This window comes from Lissotriton vulgaris, chromosome 1_1 (genome assembly GCF_964263255.1).
Source record: "Lissotriton vulgaris chromosome 1_1, aLisVul1.2, whole genome shotgun sequence".
Classification (NCBI taxonomy): Eukaryota; Metazoa; Chordata; class Amphibia; order Caudata; family Salamandridae; genus Lissotriton; species Lissotriton vulgaris.
The window spans coordinates 1,416,152,022-1,416,174,657 of NC_141685.1; the positions used below are offsets into that span (position 1 = coordinate 1,416,152,022).

The 22,636-nt window shown below is 42.7% G+C and overlaps 1 protein-coding gene across 1 annotated transcript in view; it reads right to left on the reverse strand.

Moving 5' to 3' along the window:
- MUC19 (mucin 19, oligomeric) overlaps positions 1 to 22,636 on the reverse strand; it is a 229,750-nt gene that overhangs the window by 84,008 nt on the left and 123,106 nt on the right. Inside the window, exons 17-21 of the mRNA XM_086929817.1 lie at positions 21,599 to 21,748; positions 20,560 to 20,654; positions 7,375 to 7,504; positions 2,754 to 3,000; positions 224 to 276 (exon numbers count right to left, since the gene is read on the reverse strand). Of these exons, the coding sequence (XP_086785943.1) occupies positions 224 to 276; positions 2,754 to 3,000; positions 7,375 to 7,504; positions 20,560 to 20,654; positions 21,599 to 21,748 (675 nt within the window). The remainder of the gene's footprint in view (positions 1 to 223; positions 277 to 2,753; positions 3,001 to 7,374; positions 7,505 to 20,559; positions 20,655 to 21,598; positions 21,749 to 22,636) is intronic.

The window sequence follows — 22,636 nt, forward strand, 5'->3', positions numbered from 1 at the left end:
ATGAAAACAGTACTAGACATGACCTGTGATCAACGATACCACTGAAATAATATCTCAAAAACTGGTTTTACAAATCAGAAATCTGGAACATCTTGCATGTCCCAGGTACGTACCACCATATTCAATGATGAATTTACAGAACTGATGCTTGGCACTCATTCTGCGATGGCTAGACTAATGCATGCTTATAGAAAAGTACAGTTTATTTACAGAAAAGCCTCACCTGCATTCGTGTCAATTGGGTGCAAACACTGAATCCGTCCATTTCTGCACTCGCTGGAAATAAATTTTGAGAAAGCAAAATTACTCAAAACCTGTCAACTCTTCAGTGCTATACCACAGCTTCCTAGATCATTTATTACAAACTGAAAGTGGAAGAAGGTGGATTTCTACTAGTCTTCTGTGCGCTTCACATTGTATGCAGCTGATATAAGCCCGCATTATGGGCGCGATTACGATGCACGCTGAAACAGCTCCGACTGTCAGTCGAAGCCCTTCTGCCCACATCGCAACCGGCTGGTCGGATTCCTTTCCAACTGACCCATTTTGATAGGGTTGGTCAGAAGGGAATCCGAAATGGATTTCCAAATGGCCTCCTAAATGCTCGGTGAGCCCGTCGCCCTTCGAAAGCTTTAAGTAATCCCTTGGCTGGCTCTTTCTGGCAGAGGGATTACTATGTCAGATTCCCACAGCTTTTCCGTGCCAGACCTTATGACAGAGAAAGGCTTTGGGAATCTGTCTTTGGGGGCCCACAGCAGGGCCCCCATGGGTGCAAGGCCTAGGGCCCACCTATATAGCCCCCCCGTTGATACCTGCACCCGGTGGCAGGCACTTTGAGGTGCCTGGCATGGGGTGCAGGGATGAACTGCACTTCTGCTCTTTACAATGAGAGCATATATTCCGTTTGGAATGCATGCTCCCAATGTAATGTATAGGATTGCAACCGAACAGGGTTCGGTCGTATCCTACTTGCTGAAACCGAAGACAGGAAGTCGTTCAGTTCCAATTCCCAGACGATGTCAGACGGACTCCGGTCCGTCCGACATCGTAATTGGGCCCTATGTGCATCTTGGTATCATGCCTGGAAGCACTATCACTTTATCAATAACAGGGGATTGCAAGGGTGACCCAGGGACACAACACAGGCCCCCGCAGCCCCTGCGATGCGGGGCCTCTAAGCTCCAGGGGATCCCTTCAGCACAGCACCCTGGCTGTAGAGCTCTTAATTGAGTCCAGAGGGGGCCCCTCCACGTGCCTTGCAAGGAGGGCCCCTAGAGTTTTGTTACACCCGTGGGGCGACCCGGAGGAGTTATCAGAGGAATCAGTAATTCCAGCTCCCATTGCCTCAGTAATTATTTATTTTGCATGGCTGTCTGCTTGTTAAAAGCAGTCGAAATCTCTGGGTGAAAGCACCTGAAATCACCATGAGAAACTAAACAGATCGCTTTCGGTCCAGCAGATGTGATAATGCCATTGTTGTAGATCACGGTTTTTGCCTGCTTTATTGCAACTAAAACCCACTTTGCAACAAGGCCTACAGCAATATAAGTCATGTTCGCGGTTTGGCAAACTTGGTGGCAGATGCACTAAGAATGAAGCCTGTAAAGTGCTCACAAATTTCACACTGACCTTTACCAAAATCTCAAAAAACGGAATCTTGCAATTCTACCTACCTTATGAATATTAATCAGATAGCTCGTAAATTGTAACCCACTATGATTTTCTGCCATCACAGGGATGGTGGCCTATTGAAGTCAGCAGACAACCATGTCTGTGATTGCTTTCACATACACCAATCTTTTTTTTAAATTTAATCACAGTCCATTTTCCTAAAGGGAAAGATTCCTTTCTTACTGTTCTTTCTATCTGCCCACCTTTTGTCTCATCCTTACTTTTTCTATATTATCCATCTCTCCTATGATCATTTTTCTATTTTTCTGTTTTTCCCCATTTTTCTTTTACCACTATTTTCATAATTTACCCTTTTCTGTTTCCTTCACTGTACATGCCAGGTCACCTCCCACACCCCTCTGTAATGGTTTGCCCTGACAGTGTTATTTGTGTGCTTTTTGTTTGCGGAGCTGCAGACAGAATACAGCCGTAAACAACTGCAGTCTTCCCCATGTCCTTGTTTAGCTGCTTGTCAGGTGTCCTATAACCCCTATTGAAGTTAAACCTCAAAGTTCATCATTTAAGCATCTGTCCATGCTCTTGAGCCTATCAAGCAATCTTTGTTTTCCTTAAGTGCCTCAAAGTTACTTATTTCTTGCAACATTTCTTATGAACCAAATAGAATGGAATCCATCATGACCATTATTCCAACATCATAGATGTCCTTCCCATGGCTCTCTTGTAGCATCATGGATATTCTCATGTCATGGCAGTTCTTCCTACATCATGGCTATCTGTCCACTATCCTGTTTATGCTTCCCACATCATGGCCACCCCTGCAACATCTTTCCCTTTTTCATATCCTGGCCATTTGGCTTAAATCATTGGTGCCTTCCACACATCATGGCTGTACCTCCCAAGTCATGGAAATACCTCAGACATCATGGCCATACTTTTCACATCTTAAACATCTCTTGGACATCAGGAACGTAGTTCCCATATCATGGATGATGATCTTGTTGATTCTGTTATATTGGTGCACAGGTGTGCTATTGCTAGTTAGCCACAACATTAACAAAGCTTTGGTGACTTACAGTGAATGGCTATTGTACAAGAACGCATATTTCAAGAGGAATACATACCACTTATTGTCATCAATCTCCATGGTTTCGCCTGGATTCATAATACCATAATCTATAGTGCATTCACACTTCTCTTGTGCAACACAGATTCCTCCGCTCTTCATGAATTGTCCTTCTGGGCAGCCGCATTCTTCAATTTTAGATGGCTGGTCTTCGCAACCAACATCTGGCTTTTCGATGGATGTGCAAGGAAGATTGCATCTTGTCATGTCGTACCGAAAAATCTGGTTGTTAGGACATTGTCTCTCTATTGAAAATTGACAAAAAGTTTCAAATCATTACATTCCCAGTGGCATTCTCCTTGTCATCTCTGTTGTAATCTTCATAGACTCATTTGTAATATATAATGAACAATTACGAAAAATACACCTTCCTAAAAAAAAACCTGAAAGCTTGTTTTATGGAGCGCATTTTTCTTTTTCAAGAGACTAAGATGTTGCTGCAACATGTTTATTCTGTTCATGGTCTACATGATTGTGGCATAAATAATAAATGTGGACCAGTCTGTGTGCCTAGCATCCACACTGATGCCTATGATGCTGTACAAGTAGACAGAATTTTAACTATATATTTAACCATTTAAAGATTTACAGAAAAGTATCTGGCTCACAACAGCGTTATTGCCAGGAAACATTGCCTCAGGGTCATCTGGGAGATCTCACAAGCGTTTACGGCTCAGCAAAGCAGACATACCAGAAGTATTTTGAGGAATGCAGTTAGCAACAAAAGGCAATCTTTGCAATGTAACACTGCTGACCCGTGTTAGGGTTATTTTCCATGTTTCCTACGCAACCCATAATGCACCACTCTGTGAGTTGGAGATGCCTAGGGCCACTCTGAGCTTCCTTCAGCTGTTACTCCTGGTTGCAAGAGCAGGGTCATAGAAACGGTCAGCAGAAAGAATAGGTTTTGTAAGGAGTGGCGTGGCTAGGTAAGCCCTATTATCAGTTGTGAGCTCTCTAATATCCGTTCTCGGTCATGTTATGGTCTTGCTGATTCCGTATGGCTCTGTGTTGACTATCATACACATGGTAACCCCTGCGAATTGTTCAATGGCCGGTTACTGTCAGAAAGTGGGTCACTTCTGGCAAAAAATAAACCCCACCATACAGGCGTACTAATACTACTATTCTCACATTCCCTGATTACTTCTTCTGCTAACAAGTCGTGAGCCCAATACTAGGGTTGTGGAGGTAGCAAATAAGCTTGCAAACCCCTGGGGAAGTTCTACTTACCATTAGACACCATGTTTAAACTCAAGACAAAGACACCATGGCAGTGGACAGGAACCTCCTTATTGTTTGGGCAGGGGCTTTTTTCCCGAGTTCCACCAATGAGCGGATGAGGACACATCTAGGAATTGAATAGGACCTGTCACCTGCAAATCACGATCCTCACTGGAAGAGGAGAGGGAGCAGATGGCTTTCTTCTGCCCTATATAAGCCAGCCAACTGGATCCAGTGTCAAATGGGCTAGAGGGCTCGGTGACCTCTTGACGACTGCTTATCAGATCCCCTAACAGATTTTAGAGGGAGGTTTAGGCCAGTGTGATAGACTCTACTTGGAGAAAGGTGACATAGAAACTCACACCAACAGCTTGTAAGCGTATAAGGCTACTCTGCGTAGATCCATGACCTGAATGTTTGGCATTACAGTGAGCCCCAAAAAGGTACAAATTTAAATATAAGTTTATAAATGTGGCGTCAGTGGTTGCTAAACTTGAAATAACATTAGCTTAAAAGTCAGTTACTGGCATGAGCTGAATAAACTATGTTATCAAATGGGCAGAGGCCGAGACGGAAACGTTTAAAAATCAAGTTCGAAAAATGGGCAAAATTGTTTTAACTCCAACTTGGGATGTCTTCCTACACGAACTATCTGACAACAATGACGAAAACGCACTGTAGACCAACTTCCCTCACATGAGAGTCCTTTATTGCCTGGCTCCAGTAAACAGTCCACTGCTAGGCTAAAGGACAATTACAATGTTTACATTTATTGATACCTTTTTAATAAATCAAATCTAACGAGGTGGACTTCTGTGGAACGGCACAGAGAACCGACCCTGCCATTTACTTATGTTAGCTAACTGACCTAGATCCACTGTTAATTGCAGTCCTTTAGAATTCTCTTTTACTAAATTGCTTGCTCATTATACAATTGACATCTATGCAATTATGATCCTGAAATTACAGTCAGTGCCAAATTATTTTCTATCGGTTAAGTAAAAACTAAATTAAAATATTGTAAAAAAGTAAGGAACAAATGTAAAAACCTCCACCTGAAACCTAAAGCTTAGCACATCACAACTGATTCAAACTAAGCATTCCGTGCATTCCTCTGATGCCTAATGTTGGCCTCTTAACACTGTCTCTTACTATTCCCAACAAGATTGAAACGGTTTTGGGGCAGGTCTCTGAATCAACAAGGCTCCTCCCTGACCCAGTGGCGTAACGAAAGTTAAAGGGGCCCCCCTGCAAGATACACAGAGGGGCCCCCCTCTGGATTTAATCTGGAGCGCTCCGGCGTGAGTACAGTGCTATGGGGCCCCCTGCAGCTCAGGCCCCCCCGCACTGCCGGGGATGCGTGGGCATGTGTTACGCCCCTGCCCTGACCCATTGCAATTCTATATTACTGAATCTTTGCCTTGAAACCAACATCAAATCTTTCCACAAACAAATGATTATCCATGTCCTCCATCTAGGGTTCTTATTTAATGACTTTAATCAGCCTGCAGTTCTGTTGTAAATTGAGGAAAATTTATGTAACTCTTGGATCCCAGTAGATCCTATTTATACATCTGTTAAAGTGTAGTGGGTTGGTGGAAAGTGTATAAAAATCCAACAATGGCAGGCCAGTGTTCACTGAAGTGTCTGGATATTTGTAGAACCAGGAGTATGCACTAAACATGATTGGCAACCCTAAACAGCTTGTTGGACCTAAGCAGATTGGTGCAACACATGGCCTGAACTGGAGACTAGAAATAAATTAGCTTTTGAATACTCTCACCCACCACCAGATTCACCACAAATGTTAAAAAAGAGTACCAGCTAATGTGACTAGTCTGAAAAGGGACTCACTCTTAAGGGAATTACACTTTTATTTTGTAGCCACTTTTGATCTATATTGCATCTCCTTGTATGTGTATGACTAAAGAATTCACACCAAAAATTAAATTAAAAGCCTGGCCTCAAACCCCCACTGGATGTCATGCTTCATCATTGAACTTGCCTCGTTCACCAGAAAAAATTCTTATTGTTGTATCAGCTCCTCCTTGTTTCACGAAGAGTGCTTTTAGGCTGTGAGTGTACTTGGAACCAGATCTACTGAAACTAAAACTCACTGCACCCTAACCCAAGGGCTTTCCTTTATTAAGGGTAGACCTAAGAGATTATTACAAAAATATGGCATGAGACTACCTACTATCCCTGCATCCGAATAGGTCAACATGCTTTCACCTATGTAATGGCCCTGCAACAAGTTGTAAACTTTTTTCAGGACCCAGATCTTTATATTCTTATCTCCCATACTACAGTCAAATAATGTATACATCAGCAGGGACCCTATACCTATTAGTTGTTGGACAGTGTCCATTGAAGTTGCAGAGGTTTAGGGTCCTAACTCAAGGTAGTGAGGAGCCCATGTAGTTGTTTGCCCGGAACAAAAACTTGTAGTCACACTTTAGTCAAAAGTTTTTTCCCTCAGAAATACCTATGCATTTAAGACGAGCCCTCAGATTGTTTCAAACATATGAGGAATCCCAGAGGAAAAATACCTTTGACAAAAGTGTGACTACAAGTGTTTACCCTGCAAGCTACACCATGGTGCCCTCATCAGCTGGAATTAAGCACCTCAAAACTCTGCAACTCAAATGAGCTCTGTTCAACTCGATCACCTTTTTTGACTTTGGGGAAATAATTGTTCCTTTAAGAAGGTCGTTTTTCCAGGGCTCCACACTCCACAGTACCCAGCCCAGGAGATATACCAAGCTTTTACGACTATCCATGCTGTGAGTCAAGAACTCTTAGTATACTCCTGGACTTGCAACACAGACCTTCCTAAAAAGTCTGGGAGTTATTCAAATGGCATTTCAAGGTAATAAGTGGCAGTTAAAACAAAGTCAAATAGGTTTCACTGTTACCTAAAAATAAGAAAAAAATTGAATATATCAACCACAAGGACCAGGTAATATGTAGCGCAGAGCCCTTCGGATAATGTCTGATCTGCCCTTCAGTAGTCCACACTAGTAAGGAATGGGCATATTTTCAGCAATTACTGCTTCATTCTCAGTCGTGCGGGACCTCCTGATCTATTTATTTATTAGAAGTGTTGTTTTATATTTTGCACCAGATCAAGTATGTCAGGGCACCCTACAAACGGATAAAAATAAACAGAAACATCTGGCTTGTCCAATAGTAATGCAACAAAGTACATTTATCCAGAACTGTCAGTCTCAAAAGCTTTATGGCAATAAATCTGATAGTACAGCACATAATATCTCTCTTGAGTTAATGTAGGCATTCACTCTTTATTAAACCTTGCTTTATATTATATATCATTTTGTAGTAACTATGACCAACATGGCACATAAATACTAATAATAAGAAAGTAAAAGCCTTACCGCAAATGCCGGTTCTCCAATTCTCCAGTTTTATGTTACTTTCAGAAACCGCCTTGACATAATTTCCTAATGCGGCGCACAAGGTTTCATTGAGGGGGCCATCACTGGTGCAGGTCGCAAATTTGCATCTCTACAAAGATAATATAGATTGCAAGAAATAATTAAAAGCCCACAGTATGACAATAAGATACATTAGACAAATATATTGTCAATATTGTAAGTGGGTAAGCCATATATGGGTAAGCCATTGGCATGGATAATAACTGTATGTAATATCAAGAATTGGGTTGTTTTCCATTGAGATGTTCCAAGAAACTTCAAAGGCAAAATGACACACAATAAACAAGGTAGACACTTACCCATGAACAATTTGATGAGGTATGCATGGTCGTTACAACTTAGGGAGTTATAGACTGAGCTGTTTGCTCCAACAGTCAGCTGTTTGCTCCCCCCGTCGGCTGTTTCTAGTGGCACGCAAGGACAAGAAGTGGGTTCTCTGCCTTGACAAAAGGGTACCTACAGGAGAGACCCGCCCCGAACAGACCATGCGGTATTTATCACAACCTAAGTAGGTTGTTCCTAAATGAAAATACTCCATAAGTGAGAGGTAGGTCCGCTCCATATAAATATTCTTTTTCTTTGGGAGTTCTGCACTGACTGCTTGCAGTATAGGGACTCTTAGATGCGCCCTAAAGAATGCCATAGGCGACTAGGTCAAAGAAAGGCAGAAACATGTTGGCATAAAGATGTACCCGTATACAGAGAAGGATATCGGTCATTATACCTATATATGCCTCCTGTAGTTATGCCCTTAGCAACTTTTTAGCATTTGTGGGATACCACCAGAATAAAGGATATCTTTGTGGACTATCCTAAAATATTTGTATTCAGTCAGCTGGATAATTTAACTATCCTGACAACAGATATCTAAGAACTCCCTCAGGCAAGCCGCAGCCTGAGGTCGAGTTCGCCCTGGTAGTATTATCTTACCAGAGTGGGACAAGGTGGCAAATGATGAAGCATGTCACATTACATGAATGAGCCATCCTCCTCCAATTCGTAGAATTGCCCCAGAAGCAAGGAGTAGGAGCAGGTAGCAGTAACATAGAGGTCAATGCATCTCTCCCTAAGGTTTTGCTAAAAGCGCACACTGAGGTAAAACAGTGGGGTGTCACACCATCTTTGTGTTTTGACTGTTTGCCACAGGCCTTGCACTGCTCAGGGTCCTTCTATTGTTTCTTTTATCACAAAGGCTTTTGTGATTTATTCAGATTGAGACAGGGAAAAGCAATCAACAGCATGCAATACCAAAAGTTTGAGCGGCCTTCGAGGGTTTCACCCCACAATGCATCTATTTTGAACTATTGCTGACTGAACATTAGAGAGCAACCCCCATGAAGTATTAGACGTGGGCCTCAACAAAGCATCTTAAAAGACAACGTATATTGCTTCATGCGTCCCTTTAGCACCTCTCGCCCCTACCGGTCCTCATAATCAAGGACTTTAGAGAAGCCACATTTGGTGGCCATGAAGCAGTGAAATGCAGCTGTAGCCATTGCAATGCCACAATAGCTGACACATGGCTTGCTGCCCTGCTGTTGATATTATCATGGTTTTCATGTTAAAAACTGGAAACGCTCTGCTCCACAGGTGAAGTTGTTTATCCTTTGTTTACTGTAACCATTGGCCATGTAATATTCACTGCCACTATGAGCCAAAAGGAAATGTCAGGTGGCTGCACATCAAAGCAGGAAACACTTCGGACTTTTCTTCCAAAGATACCACTGAGAGTTTTCTTGCAATACAGTAGCCCCCCCCCCACACCCCCCCCCCCCCCAAAAAAAAACAGGCATGTTGCAAAGCAAATTAGTACACAGGATCCAGCTGGGCTCTCCTCAAAGCAGACTTGACTCACTGTCTTGCTATTTGATAAAACCCAGCTAACAATTGTATCCTCTTTATCCGGTGTTTGAGATTACATTTTGTGCAAATGGTGCATGGGGTAGGGCTAGATTACACAAATCAGGAAATGATGTGGCTAGTTATTGATCGATGACAACATGTATTTGCACTAGTGTTAGAAGCAAAAAACAATGAAAATAGATTGAACAATCTAAAATAGAAGTGGAATATAGATAGGATGGTGTAATGCTGTATTATGTTAGAAGGAGAAGCATATGGATTTAGATGCTTACAATTGCAAGATGTTTGGACAATAAGAAAGTTGTCAACATATAACGATTTGTGTGTTTTTGGCTGTATTTCATATTAGTGTAATAGATAGTATATTTTTGATTAGTAAAGATTGTATTGGTTTGTTTATTTGTAATGCAAAGCTCTGGTGAACAATATGAGATCACTGATAAAATAGTCGTGGTATAAAACTGGCATATCAGTGAAAAGCCTATTGGGTCAGTTGGTGTCACTCACTATATTCTCTAGGTGGAAATCACAAATTACTTTTACACCCCACCACTTTAATATGTCACAGGCTGGCTCTTGAACTACTCAAGCAAACACTCTACTCAATGACCAGAAAATCACTACCTCAGGAGTATTTAACACCATCAATCCCATACAGTATGATTTCCATTGGCTAAAATCAAATTCAAAGGTGAATTTCATACTAAACTACTTTACATAGAACACTATTCACTATTACATCCCTCCTTCTATTTGATCTTCTATCCATCTCAATGGCCTTGTACATTGAAACTCTCGACAAACTTAAGTCACAAAATTCAGAAAACCTGTGGCTCAGAAGCAGTCCTTCACTTGTGCAGTGGCTACTTCATGGAAATCCTGAAATCTAAGAATCAGAACTGACTTCACCATCTTTGTATTCAGGAAATGTATAGCAACTCCTGTCTTACACATCTCCCTATAAATAATACATCTTGGCCTCCTATACAGCAATAAATCACTCATATGTTGACCCGAACAGTGTAGTTTTCCTCTGCTACATCATTTTATTTCCATGCAATTGTCCTTCAAGTAAATTACTAGGTTTTACTATAATTATAGTAAATGTTGAGTTACTGTCAAATGTTCACGCACTCACTGGTGTAGTAGTCTCTCTAAAACTGTTAAATATAAAAAAAAAGGGCCTCGTTGCCTCTGCCAATGGCAATACAAATACTTTTGCTGCTTTTGCAGCATAAAATAACCACCAGACGATTTGAGAGGACAGGGCTATTTAAACACTAAAGGTGTGAGTGTTTGATTAAGGAGAACAAAGTTCACACATTGAGGATTGTTATTGTTTAAATTAATAGCATCTCTACATAATGTTTTGTCAATCTGTACTTGCACTTGGTGGATGGTACGTTTACACACACAGGAGAACCTTAACAGGCATATGCATCCAGGAAAATACCCAGATAGTCAGCAGTAGTCAGTACTGGGACCTCAGAAACTATAACAACTTACCATTCCCAAAATAAAGGGAAATGAAATATCTATATTCACCAATCCAAAGATAAGCAAGAATGAGCCTCTGGGGGTGGTAAGCATCCCATTGTAAATATTCATAAGATCATATAAAAAGAGGTACCTCAGCCTGTAATGGTAAATTCCAAAAGCAGTTATGTAGCTATGTTTGGAATGTAGATCGCCAGGGAACTATTTCTGAGAATGCTATTGCCTGATAGAAGGAGGTGAAATAGAGTGAGCTACAGGAATTGTATTAGTTTGTGCCAGCCCTGCTAACTCAGGACTTTTGGTTGGCCTATAGAATGCAGCAATATTATGTAAATTGCTGATCAATGTTAGGCTTGACTCATAGGTTACAACAAATCTCAGGACACACCCTAATGTAAGGTGCCATAGAGCGATGATGAATGAAAGAAGAAGAGACATGCAGAGTAGTGACAGAAGTCTTCCAATTCTTCCTAGTGGAAATCTCCCTTAGCTCTAGGTAGCAGTATCTGAAGCATATGAGTTTTAATGTAGTGGAAAAGACTTAATGGCAAAAAATCTGCAAATCGAAGCGGTCACTGTGCATCCATAGAACGCCATCCAGCAAGTCTCTAAAGTTGCATCCCAGCTAAGGAAGGCTTTCATTCTTTCCAAATACCTCCATAATTTGAGCTATGATGAGAAGTAGAATTGTGGGGTGATACCGTGCCCCACGATCGACTTTTGCACAGGCTCCAGGACTGTGGTATTGGGGGCACAGTTCTCCAGCGGTTCGCCTCCTTTCTTGAAAGCCTCCAGCAAACAATATGCCCCCCCCTTTCACAGCCCCTATCCCTCCTATGAGGGTAATAGTGTCACAAGGTTCGGTCTTGAGTCCACCTTTGTTCAATCTATATGTGGCCCCCTTGGCACTCCTGGCAGAGCATCATGGGGCGAAAGACATATTTTACACCGACGACACTCAGCTGTTGTTTACCTATGAGAAAAATGTGGTGTTGAGAGGAGATGATATCAACAATTGCCTGTTCTTGGTGTTCTCCTGGTTCAGGCAAAACCGACTTTTGTATAATTCCGATAAGTCCGAAATGATATGCTTCGCCATAGTCCCGGTATGGAATGGCGCAATTGATGGCCTCAGGACATGTCCCCCCACCTGTCCAGTTACCACAGTAAAACATCTTGTGGTAAGAATGGATGTAGACATGTCTATGAAGGTACAAGTTCAATCTGTGACCGCCACCTCGTTCGGACTACTGAAGATGATGAGGAACTTTCTCCCTCTTCTCTCTGTTCCCCATAGGAAAACAGTGGTTCAAGCTTTGATAACATCTATGCTTGACTATGCCAACGTTCTGTATCTCGGCCTCCCTGACTAGCTACTTGGTTGTTTACAGGTGGTACAAGGGCTGTCTTGTTGGTTGATCCCAGAACTCATAGGATGCCTCTCTTGATGTCCCTGCATTGGCTCCTGGTGCAGAAAAGGGTGATCTTTAAGGCCCTGATACTAGTCTTCAAAGCCTTTCATAATGTTGGATCCCCCTACATTAGGAACAGAATCCAGCCATATGCTCCTATCAGAACCCTGCAATCCTCAATTCAGAAGTTGACGGTTGTGCCAAAATTTACAAGTTCGCGGTTGGGCGGTCGCTCATTTCAGGTGACATCTACCAAGTTGTGGAATAACCTATCGCCTTTTCTGAGACAGGAAGAAGTTCTCCTTAGTTTTAAAAGAAAGTTAAAAATCTGGTTGTTTCAATAAGAGTGGAGTCACTCGTGGTAGCTCCTGACTGTTCTGTTAATAGGGTTATGCTAGCACCGGGACACTCTTGGGAGTAGCCGTGTGCTTTACAAATACCTCTATAACATAACATACCACAACATAACATTTATTAGATGAGATTAAAGGAAGAGAGGTGCTCCAACCCTGTGTAACTTATAGCAATGATCTTTGCGTGACCGACAGTGATTATTGCTCCTGGGACCTAAAATACATGAAAAAAATACTTCATTACTAGGCGTGGGCAGTAAATTCCGCTCCTTTGGCGGAGTTCACAGATTTTTGCAGTTTTGTAAAAACTCCGCCAACTGGCCTGGTGGAGTTTTTTTCTCACACACGGCACACCAAGAGTAAGTTGGCAAGTGCGAGTGAGAAAGTCAAACACTAGACAACCTCTCAGTGAGATTTCTTAATGAGGGCTGTTGCAGCAGGTCGCTTCCACTTGCGTTAAGAAAGCATTTGCTCGAGTTGAAAATCTACTCAAGCGACAGAAAGAAGCGTCATCCTCTAGCATGATGTGTGATGGCCAACCAAACTAGAAACAATCTGCCCTCAGTGATACATATAAACAGCTCACAAGGAGTCCAAAGGTTTTTACAGTGCAGGACAAGCCCCTGCAGCAAAAATGTACCGCAACTCCGCTGCTTGCAAAACTCTGTGGAGTCTTGCAGAGTTTTTGGGTAATTATGTGGAATTCTGCAGATTGGAAATCTGCATGTTCTGTCCACTCCTATTCATTACAAGCCAATAAAAAACTTGCAATTGGATTTCTATTACAGCATTACTCTGGCACCTTAAAACAAGAGAGCTGAAGGTACAACCCTCATAACTTGAGGCCAGGAAGCTTGCACGTGTGAGAGCAGCAAGAGCACTACAAGTATCATACAAAACTTTAAAATATACCGTTCTGCCAAGCTTGTCCTAAACTCGTAATACTTCAATGATAACACCACTAGCAGTGAATTCTAAAGTGCTTAATAATTGCCCCAACATTTCATTAGCACATCCTGAAAACGCACTAGAGAAAATGAGGTACCTCTATCATCTTTAAGGCATAAATTGGGCAACCTGTTCTGGGAAGTAACTAACTTCAAGCTTTAAAAGTACCTGTCTATATTTCTTTTATTATTCACAATTTATTATTGATTTGTCAATATTGCTAGATCATTTGCAAAAGTCAGATCCATAAATACGTAAACAGTTGGGCTCATTAAATTATTTAGAATGTCATCTGTAAACTATCAAATGGGCAAGAAAAGCAATTGGCCCAGACTTGTCCAAGACTTGACAGCAGGCAATGTTTGTGAAAACTGGTTGAAACTTGTGTCGGAGGTGTACCATCTTCTGATAGGCAGGCAAATAAAACACTGTCTAGCCTCTGGAGGAAGGACTTGCTGCAAACTGCACCCCCGGTGCGTAAAAGTGGGGCAAAGCAAGCGGGCCTTGAGAACAGCGGTCCCCACTCACAAGCGAGAGGGAACAAAATAAACACACCGAGATCAGCTCCTAGCAAGGAAAATACATAGGAAAAAAGTATGGGACAATAAAAGACAACAGCAAGACTCCCAATGGCTGTAAATTTTCAGTCTGTCGACCCAAAACAAAGAGGTAGAATTTTGGTCATACATCAACAAGCTCTTAGGGCATGGTCACGATCAGTGCAATGTGGTTGCCAGCCACACATGGATCATCCACGTGACTAATTAGCTCCAATTCAGACTCAACTGCACCATCAAAGTCTCTCCATCTCCACTGGTCTGCCAAATACCTACCTCCATCCACTGAAGAAACATCGGAACCTCCGGTTACAGGGAACCCTCCACCTACTGAAGAAACATCTGAGCATCAGCTTGCAGGGAACCGTGTGACAACAATTCTAAAAAACATCAGAAAGGACGGGGCCCCGGGGCCCAACGGCTTACCATGACACCTCTTCAAAGAAGATTGTGATTTCTGTAGTACCACACTTACACCGCTCTATCAGTATTGCCTGGCCAATTCAATAGTCCTGGAGACCTGGGCAGGCTCTCTGCTACAACCCATTCACAAAAAAGGCGACACCGGGGACCCATCGAATTACAGGTTGATTGCAACCTACATCATCTCCTACAAGTGATTCACTGACAGGAGGTGAAACCAGCTACACCTGGGAGTTTTTAAATTTTGGATAAATGAGGGTCATCAATAAACTTGTTCTCTCATTTTCTCCAATTTTAATTACACATATATTATTTTCACTTTTTCATGCACTGCAACTCAGTAGCTGCAAGTTTATTCATATCTGGGTCTCATGCAATCTTGTTCACGTTAAGATATGGGACATATACATCTAATCCCTATAGGTGAACATACGAGTCCCACGGTATGAGGAAGCCCAAATGATGAATAGGGCGGTACCGGACAGCTACTGATAGGTATCCTTCAATACCAAGGGGCATCTTGCGGTAGTATCCACACTTTATAGATTTCAACGCTAGTTTTATTTTGTAGGCTCATGTCATATTAAAGCACAGAGTTGTTTCCATTCCAGTCCCATGGGCATTTGTTGTTTGCTTAGTATTTTGTGGGGGGCTGTGTCCATGTGGTCGTAAAACATGCCCTAGGACCATTTATAAGTGGTTTGTGTTGACTGACTAAGGCAGCCATATCTTGATGCCGCCCTAAACAAGTCAATTTTAAAAAGAATTTTAGCAGTGAGACTCATGGTGTTGCCGCTAAAATACATCAACTCGTGCTGGAAAGCTTTAGAGGCGGTCAGTACTTGTAGACTCTGTTACCAATATGAGGAATCCATGGCTCACATGGTTTGCACATGCTACGGTCTGACTCAGGCACGACACACTTTACTGAAGCCTTTGTCTTTAAAATCGGAATGCATACTTGCCCAGATGTCATGAAACTTCTTTTTAACTTGGACATCTCAACGGAACTGGCCTGATTTGCGACATTTGCACATAAGGTGAAAGAACTTTTAGGCAATGTCACTACGCCGCACTTTATTGAGGCCTCTGTGGTTAAAATATCGAACAGGTACCACATAGACGTTTCTGGAACTGGATAAATGAGCAAAAATGTGCACGCTAAGTGAAAGAACCTCCAGTCAAAGCCTTATTCAAGGACTGAAACTAATTTAGGGGTTTGACACTCATTTTTGGCATTGATTTTATTTGATTTGTAATTTTAAATTCTGTGTTTTTAGATCTATTTTACCTATGGTTTAGATATGTACATTAGATCTGTCAAATACGTACCTGCTATAATTGAAGCAACCAAGTCCTGGAGTAACTTTTCTTGACCTCGTTTGTAACAATTTTTGTTAATTGACACAATAAAATGTATTAATTCATTCATTTAACTATCAAATACTTTTCTGAGCGGAATGTAGAAAAAAGCAAGCAGACAGACAGATCTTAAGGAAATAGGGCAGTTTTGAGAAGCTTTCTAAAACGCAGATAGTCAGGGCACTGTCTCAAGTTGATGGGAAGCTGGTTCCAACAGAAGGGAGTGAGGTAGGAGAAAGATTTCCCTCCTAACCTCGTTTTACTCATCCGAGGGACCACAAGGAGCACCTTGTCTCCTGACCTAAAGGACCTGATAGGGGCACTAGGCTTAAGTTTCCTGGAAATGGAAGAAGGACCTTTGCTGTGCAAGGCCTTGTATACAATGCAGCAAACTTTAAATTTAGCCCGCTTGCAGATGGCAACCAGTGTAGATGTTGAAACAAGGGAAGGGAGGGAGTTCTTGGCGGGGCATTCATAACAAGACGTACAGCTGTGTTTTGGACCACCTGAAATCTGCCTAGCGAGGACTCATTAGCAGATATCAGGAGAGCATTGCAGTAGTCAAACCGGCTTATAACCATGGTCTGAACAAGGGTTTTGTGAGTAGAGTCCGGGAGGAGAGGGAAGACTCATTGAAGCAAACCCAGCACATAAAAGCAACCGCTGTCAGTGAAGGCAGAGTGCTCCTTCAATGACAAAGCGCGATTGAGGCGAATGCCCAGGTTTTTAACAAAAGCCTCGGGCAGGGGGAAGAACAGAGGGCTGCCTGCCACTAATCAGGTGACCACAGCAGCCTCACTGAAGAGCTTAATCTCCGTCTCCTCAGCATTAAGTTGGAGAAAATTGCTTTTCATCCAATTTGTGGTACCTGTCATACCCGCCGCGAAAGAAGATTGAGCCAGCTAGGAGGATTTGTTGAACGAAAAGAGGAGCTGGGTAACGTCAGCATAAGAAATCGGCATGGAGCCACAGGATCTAAGAAGATTGGCCAAGGGAGCAATGTAGATATTAAACAATGTGGGGCTCAAACACGAGCCCTGAGGTACTCCCTTGGTCAATTCCAGAGGCTTCAACCAAAAAGTACCCAGATGGACAATCTGGGAGCAGGAAGACAGAAAACTAGTCATCCACTGAAAAGCGGAGACTCTAAGTCCAACCTCTACTAATTTCCTGTGCAAGATTTGGTGAGTTAAGCAGCACAAGCATGGTGGTGGCAGCATACCTTGTAGTGGTCAGCAGTAGTGAACAGGACCTTTATACCCTTTATCATTGAAATTAGGCCTTCATGCTCACTCACCTTTTCAAACGTTTTGCTGCTGTGTGCTTAACTCACCCTTGGCCTATATCAAGTAGATGTGGAGTGCTGCAGAGCGCAGGAGTCGTGACTTTGTGTTAGTTGTATGTGTGCCTGGGAAGGGTACAGTACAAGAATGGAGCAGTACCATGCAGTACATGTATGGTTACTATATGTTCTGGGTGTATATATTGCTGAGCGGAACATATTACATTAGAGATGTAATGCTGTGCATAGCTTGCACAGGGACTGCATGCGTTGGGTATATGAGTGTATGCGTGAAGTATAATACATAAAGGGAGAAGAGTCGTACAGTATGCACATAGTGAGTGTGCGTGCTGGCAGTGTGTGTGTTTTGAAATAATACACCCTAGTTTAAGATAGAAAAGCTTTAGTGCTGAAAAGTGTGCACAGACTGAATGTTTGTACTGAAGGCATATTTAAATGTGAGGGTACAAGGCATCGAAGTATTAGTCCTGAACAGAAGGTGTGCTATGAACATACACTGAGTGAGTGTGCCTGCATTAGAACATTGTATGAAGGACCCTGGGTTCCATTTTGAGAAGCCCAGTTCTGCCGGGTTACACATGAGCAAGAGGAACCCCCATACAGATTTCAGTGGTGACCGCTAATTAATGGGGTTGACGAGGCAGGGGAGGGGGTAAATGGAAAAAAATCATTTAAAAAACACTTATATGTAGGCTCCAGGAGCAAGAAGCAGGAAACAGAAACAGGAAGACCACAGCCTTCCACACTCCCCCAACCAATCATGACACTGCTTGCAGCAACGTTGTGATTGGTCTGAGTGCTGTGGTTCGGTGTTCAAAGAGGGACTGAGAGGCTGTGCACCTTCTCCACCCAGGCTGTGCAATACAGCCGGTGAAAAACATGTAAAGTGTGTATGACTGTTTGGCAAGCCCAAGACGGCAGGCCAAACTGTCATGCTCACTAAGAGTGTGCTTACCACTCCTCCACCTGGCCCTAGCTCTGGCCCACCCAGCCCCACCCCCCTCCGCCCCTCACCTAAGCAGGAACAGGAAAAAAATGATAATAACATTGCATTATTATCATTTTATTTTTCCTTTTTAACCTGCTTGCGAGGCAGTGGAAAGATGCTCCTCCGCCTTAGCGGAGGAGCCGCTGCTGATAGATTTGTTTATTGCTGCATTCCTGTGAGCTGGGTGGGAGCACAGATGCGGGAATAGTTCGAAGTTTCCTTTACATTTCAAAAGACTTCTCTTTGATTTAGTGATAGATCACAAGGAAGGGGCTTGGATACACCTCAGTAAGGTGCCCCCTCCATGAATTATATAGTGGACAACCAGCTTCATAGTCCTGCCTGCCGTAAGAGACCTCTTTCATGAATGAAGATGAAAAGAAGTGCCTACTTTAAAAGAACAACAACATAAAACGTCAAAGACCCAGACTGTGAATTTAGTATCTGAAATAGGACTATAAGAAGGGGAGTTGGAGTCTCTAAACATCTGTCATCTGCAAAGCAGAAAAACAGGCTGTGTGAGAAGGGGAATGTCTGTAAGACTTCAGCCTGTGACCAGGAATGGGGACCAATGCCTGCTAGTCTCTCTTCTGGGTGAGGAGAAATCACCTAGGTAAATCAAGACCACCTGCCCTGGAGCCTGGTGCCCGCCTCCTTTCCAAGACCAGTTTGCCCTGTGAGGAAGTGGATAGCATTGGAGGGAGCAAGGTCTGTTGGGAGCATTACCATGAGGGCTCCGTGTGCAAGGTGTTTTGATTCTGCTGAGCACCGGTTGGGCTGTCGCCTGTGTGAAGCATTGGTTTTGGTGACCCCCGTGTACCAGGAGAAGGCCGCATTAGACCGAGCTGTAAGTTGAGCACTGTGCGAGTCTGAGGTGACCAGTATGCCAGAGTGGAGCACAGGTAAAGTATAATTTCCAAGACTTGTGACTGTTCAGGCTGGGGAGCTGCAGCTGTTGCAACCACACATGCCAGAAGGGGCTGCTGGTACCAACATTGCCAATGGATACAGGCTGCCACATGAAAGAGAGACCAAGGCTACAACTTGCGGGTTGGACCCACACTACAAGAGAACTGCCCCCGACTCACCACAGAGGACTGCCAGAGTCACAGTGTATGACATTGCATCTTTGCTGGCTCCAGTCGGGAGCTGAACAAATTAATCTCTCCACCCATTGAACTAAGTCAGTTCACGAGCAGGAAGCTGTCCAACATCTGAGCGACCTCCTGCACCACCATTCCAGAGTGAGAGCCTTCTCCCAATGGTACTAACGGAAGGGCTGCGAGGACCTCGATGACTCCAAAATGATCAGGACTCGCAGGTGTGAGTTGGACGGCAAACGCTGAATCCCTGAACTCTCTGGGCTAGTTGGGCTCCAGGGGAACACCCTGAAACGGTGCTGCACTTTTGACTATATTCCTCAAAGATCCAAAGGCAGAACTCTTGAGTACCACTTAATAGTTTGCATTTCCTGGTGCGGTCACCAAAGAATGGGGAATAACCCTGAGCATGTTACACAAAAGAGGGTGGGACAGTGTAGTTGCATTTGAATGTTGTATTTCATTGCCTGTGTAGTTTGAAATAAAATACTACTCTTTCTAAGGAAAGCAACTATTTGGCTAGACATTTTTTTATTGTTTGTACTGTTTGAACTTTCTGAATTATAAGTTGTGTTCACTGACATATATTTACATCCCTCGGGGATCCTTGACTGCTTGATCACAGCTACCACTGTGAGTCAAGTGCAGAAGCAGTCCTTGGACCAGTTTATCGGGATCCACTGCAGATGAGCCATGGAACAACAGGAGTAAAAGATCTCAACCACCCACTTGGACCAGTAGTCTCTGCGTGCCCGGTGGTCTGGTGAAAGGGGTTCTGACACCTACCTATTATTCTCTGGGATGAAGCTCATGAGAATTTTTTCCTCTACAGATTTGTGAAAACATGCACTCATTTCACATGCACCTTTTGTCTCTTTGCACCTCTGAATTTGATCCCACTTTAGAGACGAACTGGTGTTTGGACTTAAGTGCCTTTTTGCTCCATTTATGTTATATTGCCTAATAGCTAAAAGACCACTCACAAGTAATATCTGCCGCTACATTAATATCAACTGCACTTTAACAGTGTAAACGTAAGCATTTTTGGAGCCCCAGTCAAGACATATTTTAGGATCCTTGTTTACAAACACTTTTTAAATTTAATTGCTCATTTTCTGCTAATTAAATCCAGCATGATACCACATAATACTAAATAATACATTAAACTCTGGTTAGAGAGAATCAAAGGTAGAGGTAGGCAGAGAAAGGGAGAAAGGTTGCGTCAGGGTAATACATGGAGAGAAAGATCACTTGAAGGATTGGGTCCTGGACAATTTCCCACTTTGCCCATGCCAAAAGAAATTCTCTGTTTAAAGTACCTCAACGAAATCAGTCGGATCCACAGCAGAATGGCCCGCGGCGAAAATCCCTTCTGTGTCTCGAAGCTTTACACAATTTACCTCAGCATAATGTTCTAAGAAAAGAAGTTGGGTAAGCGGATGTTAATACTTATGTGTACTAGCCTTTATTAAAGTGTAAGAGGTTTAGAGTAACATCTATAAAGGAACAGTAAGGACAATGTGGTCTCTTCCTCCAACTGCAGAGAGTGTGTGTGTGTCAAAGGACTGGCTGTACCATTCTGTGACAAATTTGAAACCCTTCATAGCTGGGACAATGCAATCACGTCACCTAAAGCACCCAAACCCCAAACTTAGCCCTAAAAGGTTCCTAATCCAAACCAGCAATTGGAACCACTACGGTTCATACATGATGTTAGCCTAAAAAAGGGTTTCGGGAGGTGAGTGGTCACAAACTCAAGGATTTCTTGTCAGCAGTCTTTGCTTGTAATTGGAGCTCTTGGCCAGTATTATGTAAAGTGGTATTAGCACCAAGATAATGGTAGACAGGGATTTACGTTTTAGGGAGCCACTGTCCAAAAATGCGAATGGGATCTCCGCCTGGTGGAGATTCTTGCTGGGGGGTGGTCTTGGACTATCACTGCATTTGGAAGAGCATGGCCCTTCTTCAGAGTGCATCACTATAAAAACAACCCCCAAACATCAATATTTGGCCAGTGTTGAGAGAGTAAACACTACCCATGAACAGAGTTTCCAAAGCTTTAGGCAATCTAATCTGTGACTTTGGGAAACACACTGTGAAAAAGCACACTTACGAAAATATATTAATATCGTCTTAAATGATCATTAATCTCAGCAGAAGCATGTTTTGTCAAAAATTGTCTTCGTAGAAATCAAGTGAAAGCTGACAACCAATCTACATTCAACATGAATATAGCAATTTGGTTTTCAAAGCTCTACTTTGAGAGAGAATAAATATGTCAGACACATATTTTCTAATATTTTAGCATATCATCAGTTTCACAATTATTGTGAATCATACGGTCCATCTAGCAATTACCATTATCCAGGTTAACGCATGAAGGAGGACTGACTAAGCGACATGTCTCTGTTTTCCAAGAATCTGCAAATATTTCAGAAGAAGGCTCCACTATGTTGCTGCTGGACGTAAAGTCATCACTGGCTTTATTGTTAAAGGATCCGCAGAGCCCTTTAGATAAAAAAGATTTAGAATTTAACAATAAATTTGGAGATCATTTCAAATTAAAATAACACATTGGCCTAGCAATTAGTTCTGGCATAAGCAAGCTAATATGATGGTTAGCTTGTTTTTAGTTTGTATGGCATGCATGTCCTACAAATATTTAAAAAAACAACAGAAAACATGCAGTTGCCTAGATATGGTGGCCGTAATAACTGTTTTAAATGAATCAAAAAACATTAACAATTGCATATACGTTTAATAGAACAGCATTGTTGCTTCCTATGAGCTGGTTAGCTTAGACCAGGTGTAGAATCCCTTTGTAGCTTTGACGCACTGTGCAGGACAATTTGGTTTCTATTGGTGGATGCCGTGTTTGCCACTCTGCTGTTGCTGCTGGTGATGGACTCCATCCCCCAGTCGCCATAACTGACCCCAGGAAGAGAGGCTCCCATGAGGAAATGCTCTCCTAAGCTCTTTGGAGACCTGCAGCATGTGATTCTCCCGGGTGTGTGACCGAGCAAAGACGGGGCCAAATGCAGGCCCATATGTGCCCATCCATGCCTGCCAGAGGCTGAGATGGACCCACTATCTGTTCACCTGCTTGTCTTTGTGACTTTTCATCATGGTGAAGTGGAAGGCAACATGCCAGATGACGAATAAGGTAATCCCTCGAGTTTCAAATAGTGCCTCCTTCTTACAAATTCTAGGGGTGTCCTTGACCAGGAAATATACAATGTTAATACAAGACTATATAAAGTCAAAGTCAAGAAAGCAGGGGGGATGATTCTGGCTGCAAATGCTCTAGGAGGTACTTGGAAGAGGCAACATCTGTACACATGCTGGTAGCAAACAGGCTTCTGCTAATCCATGTGTAATGGAAGCTTCTCTGGTGAT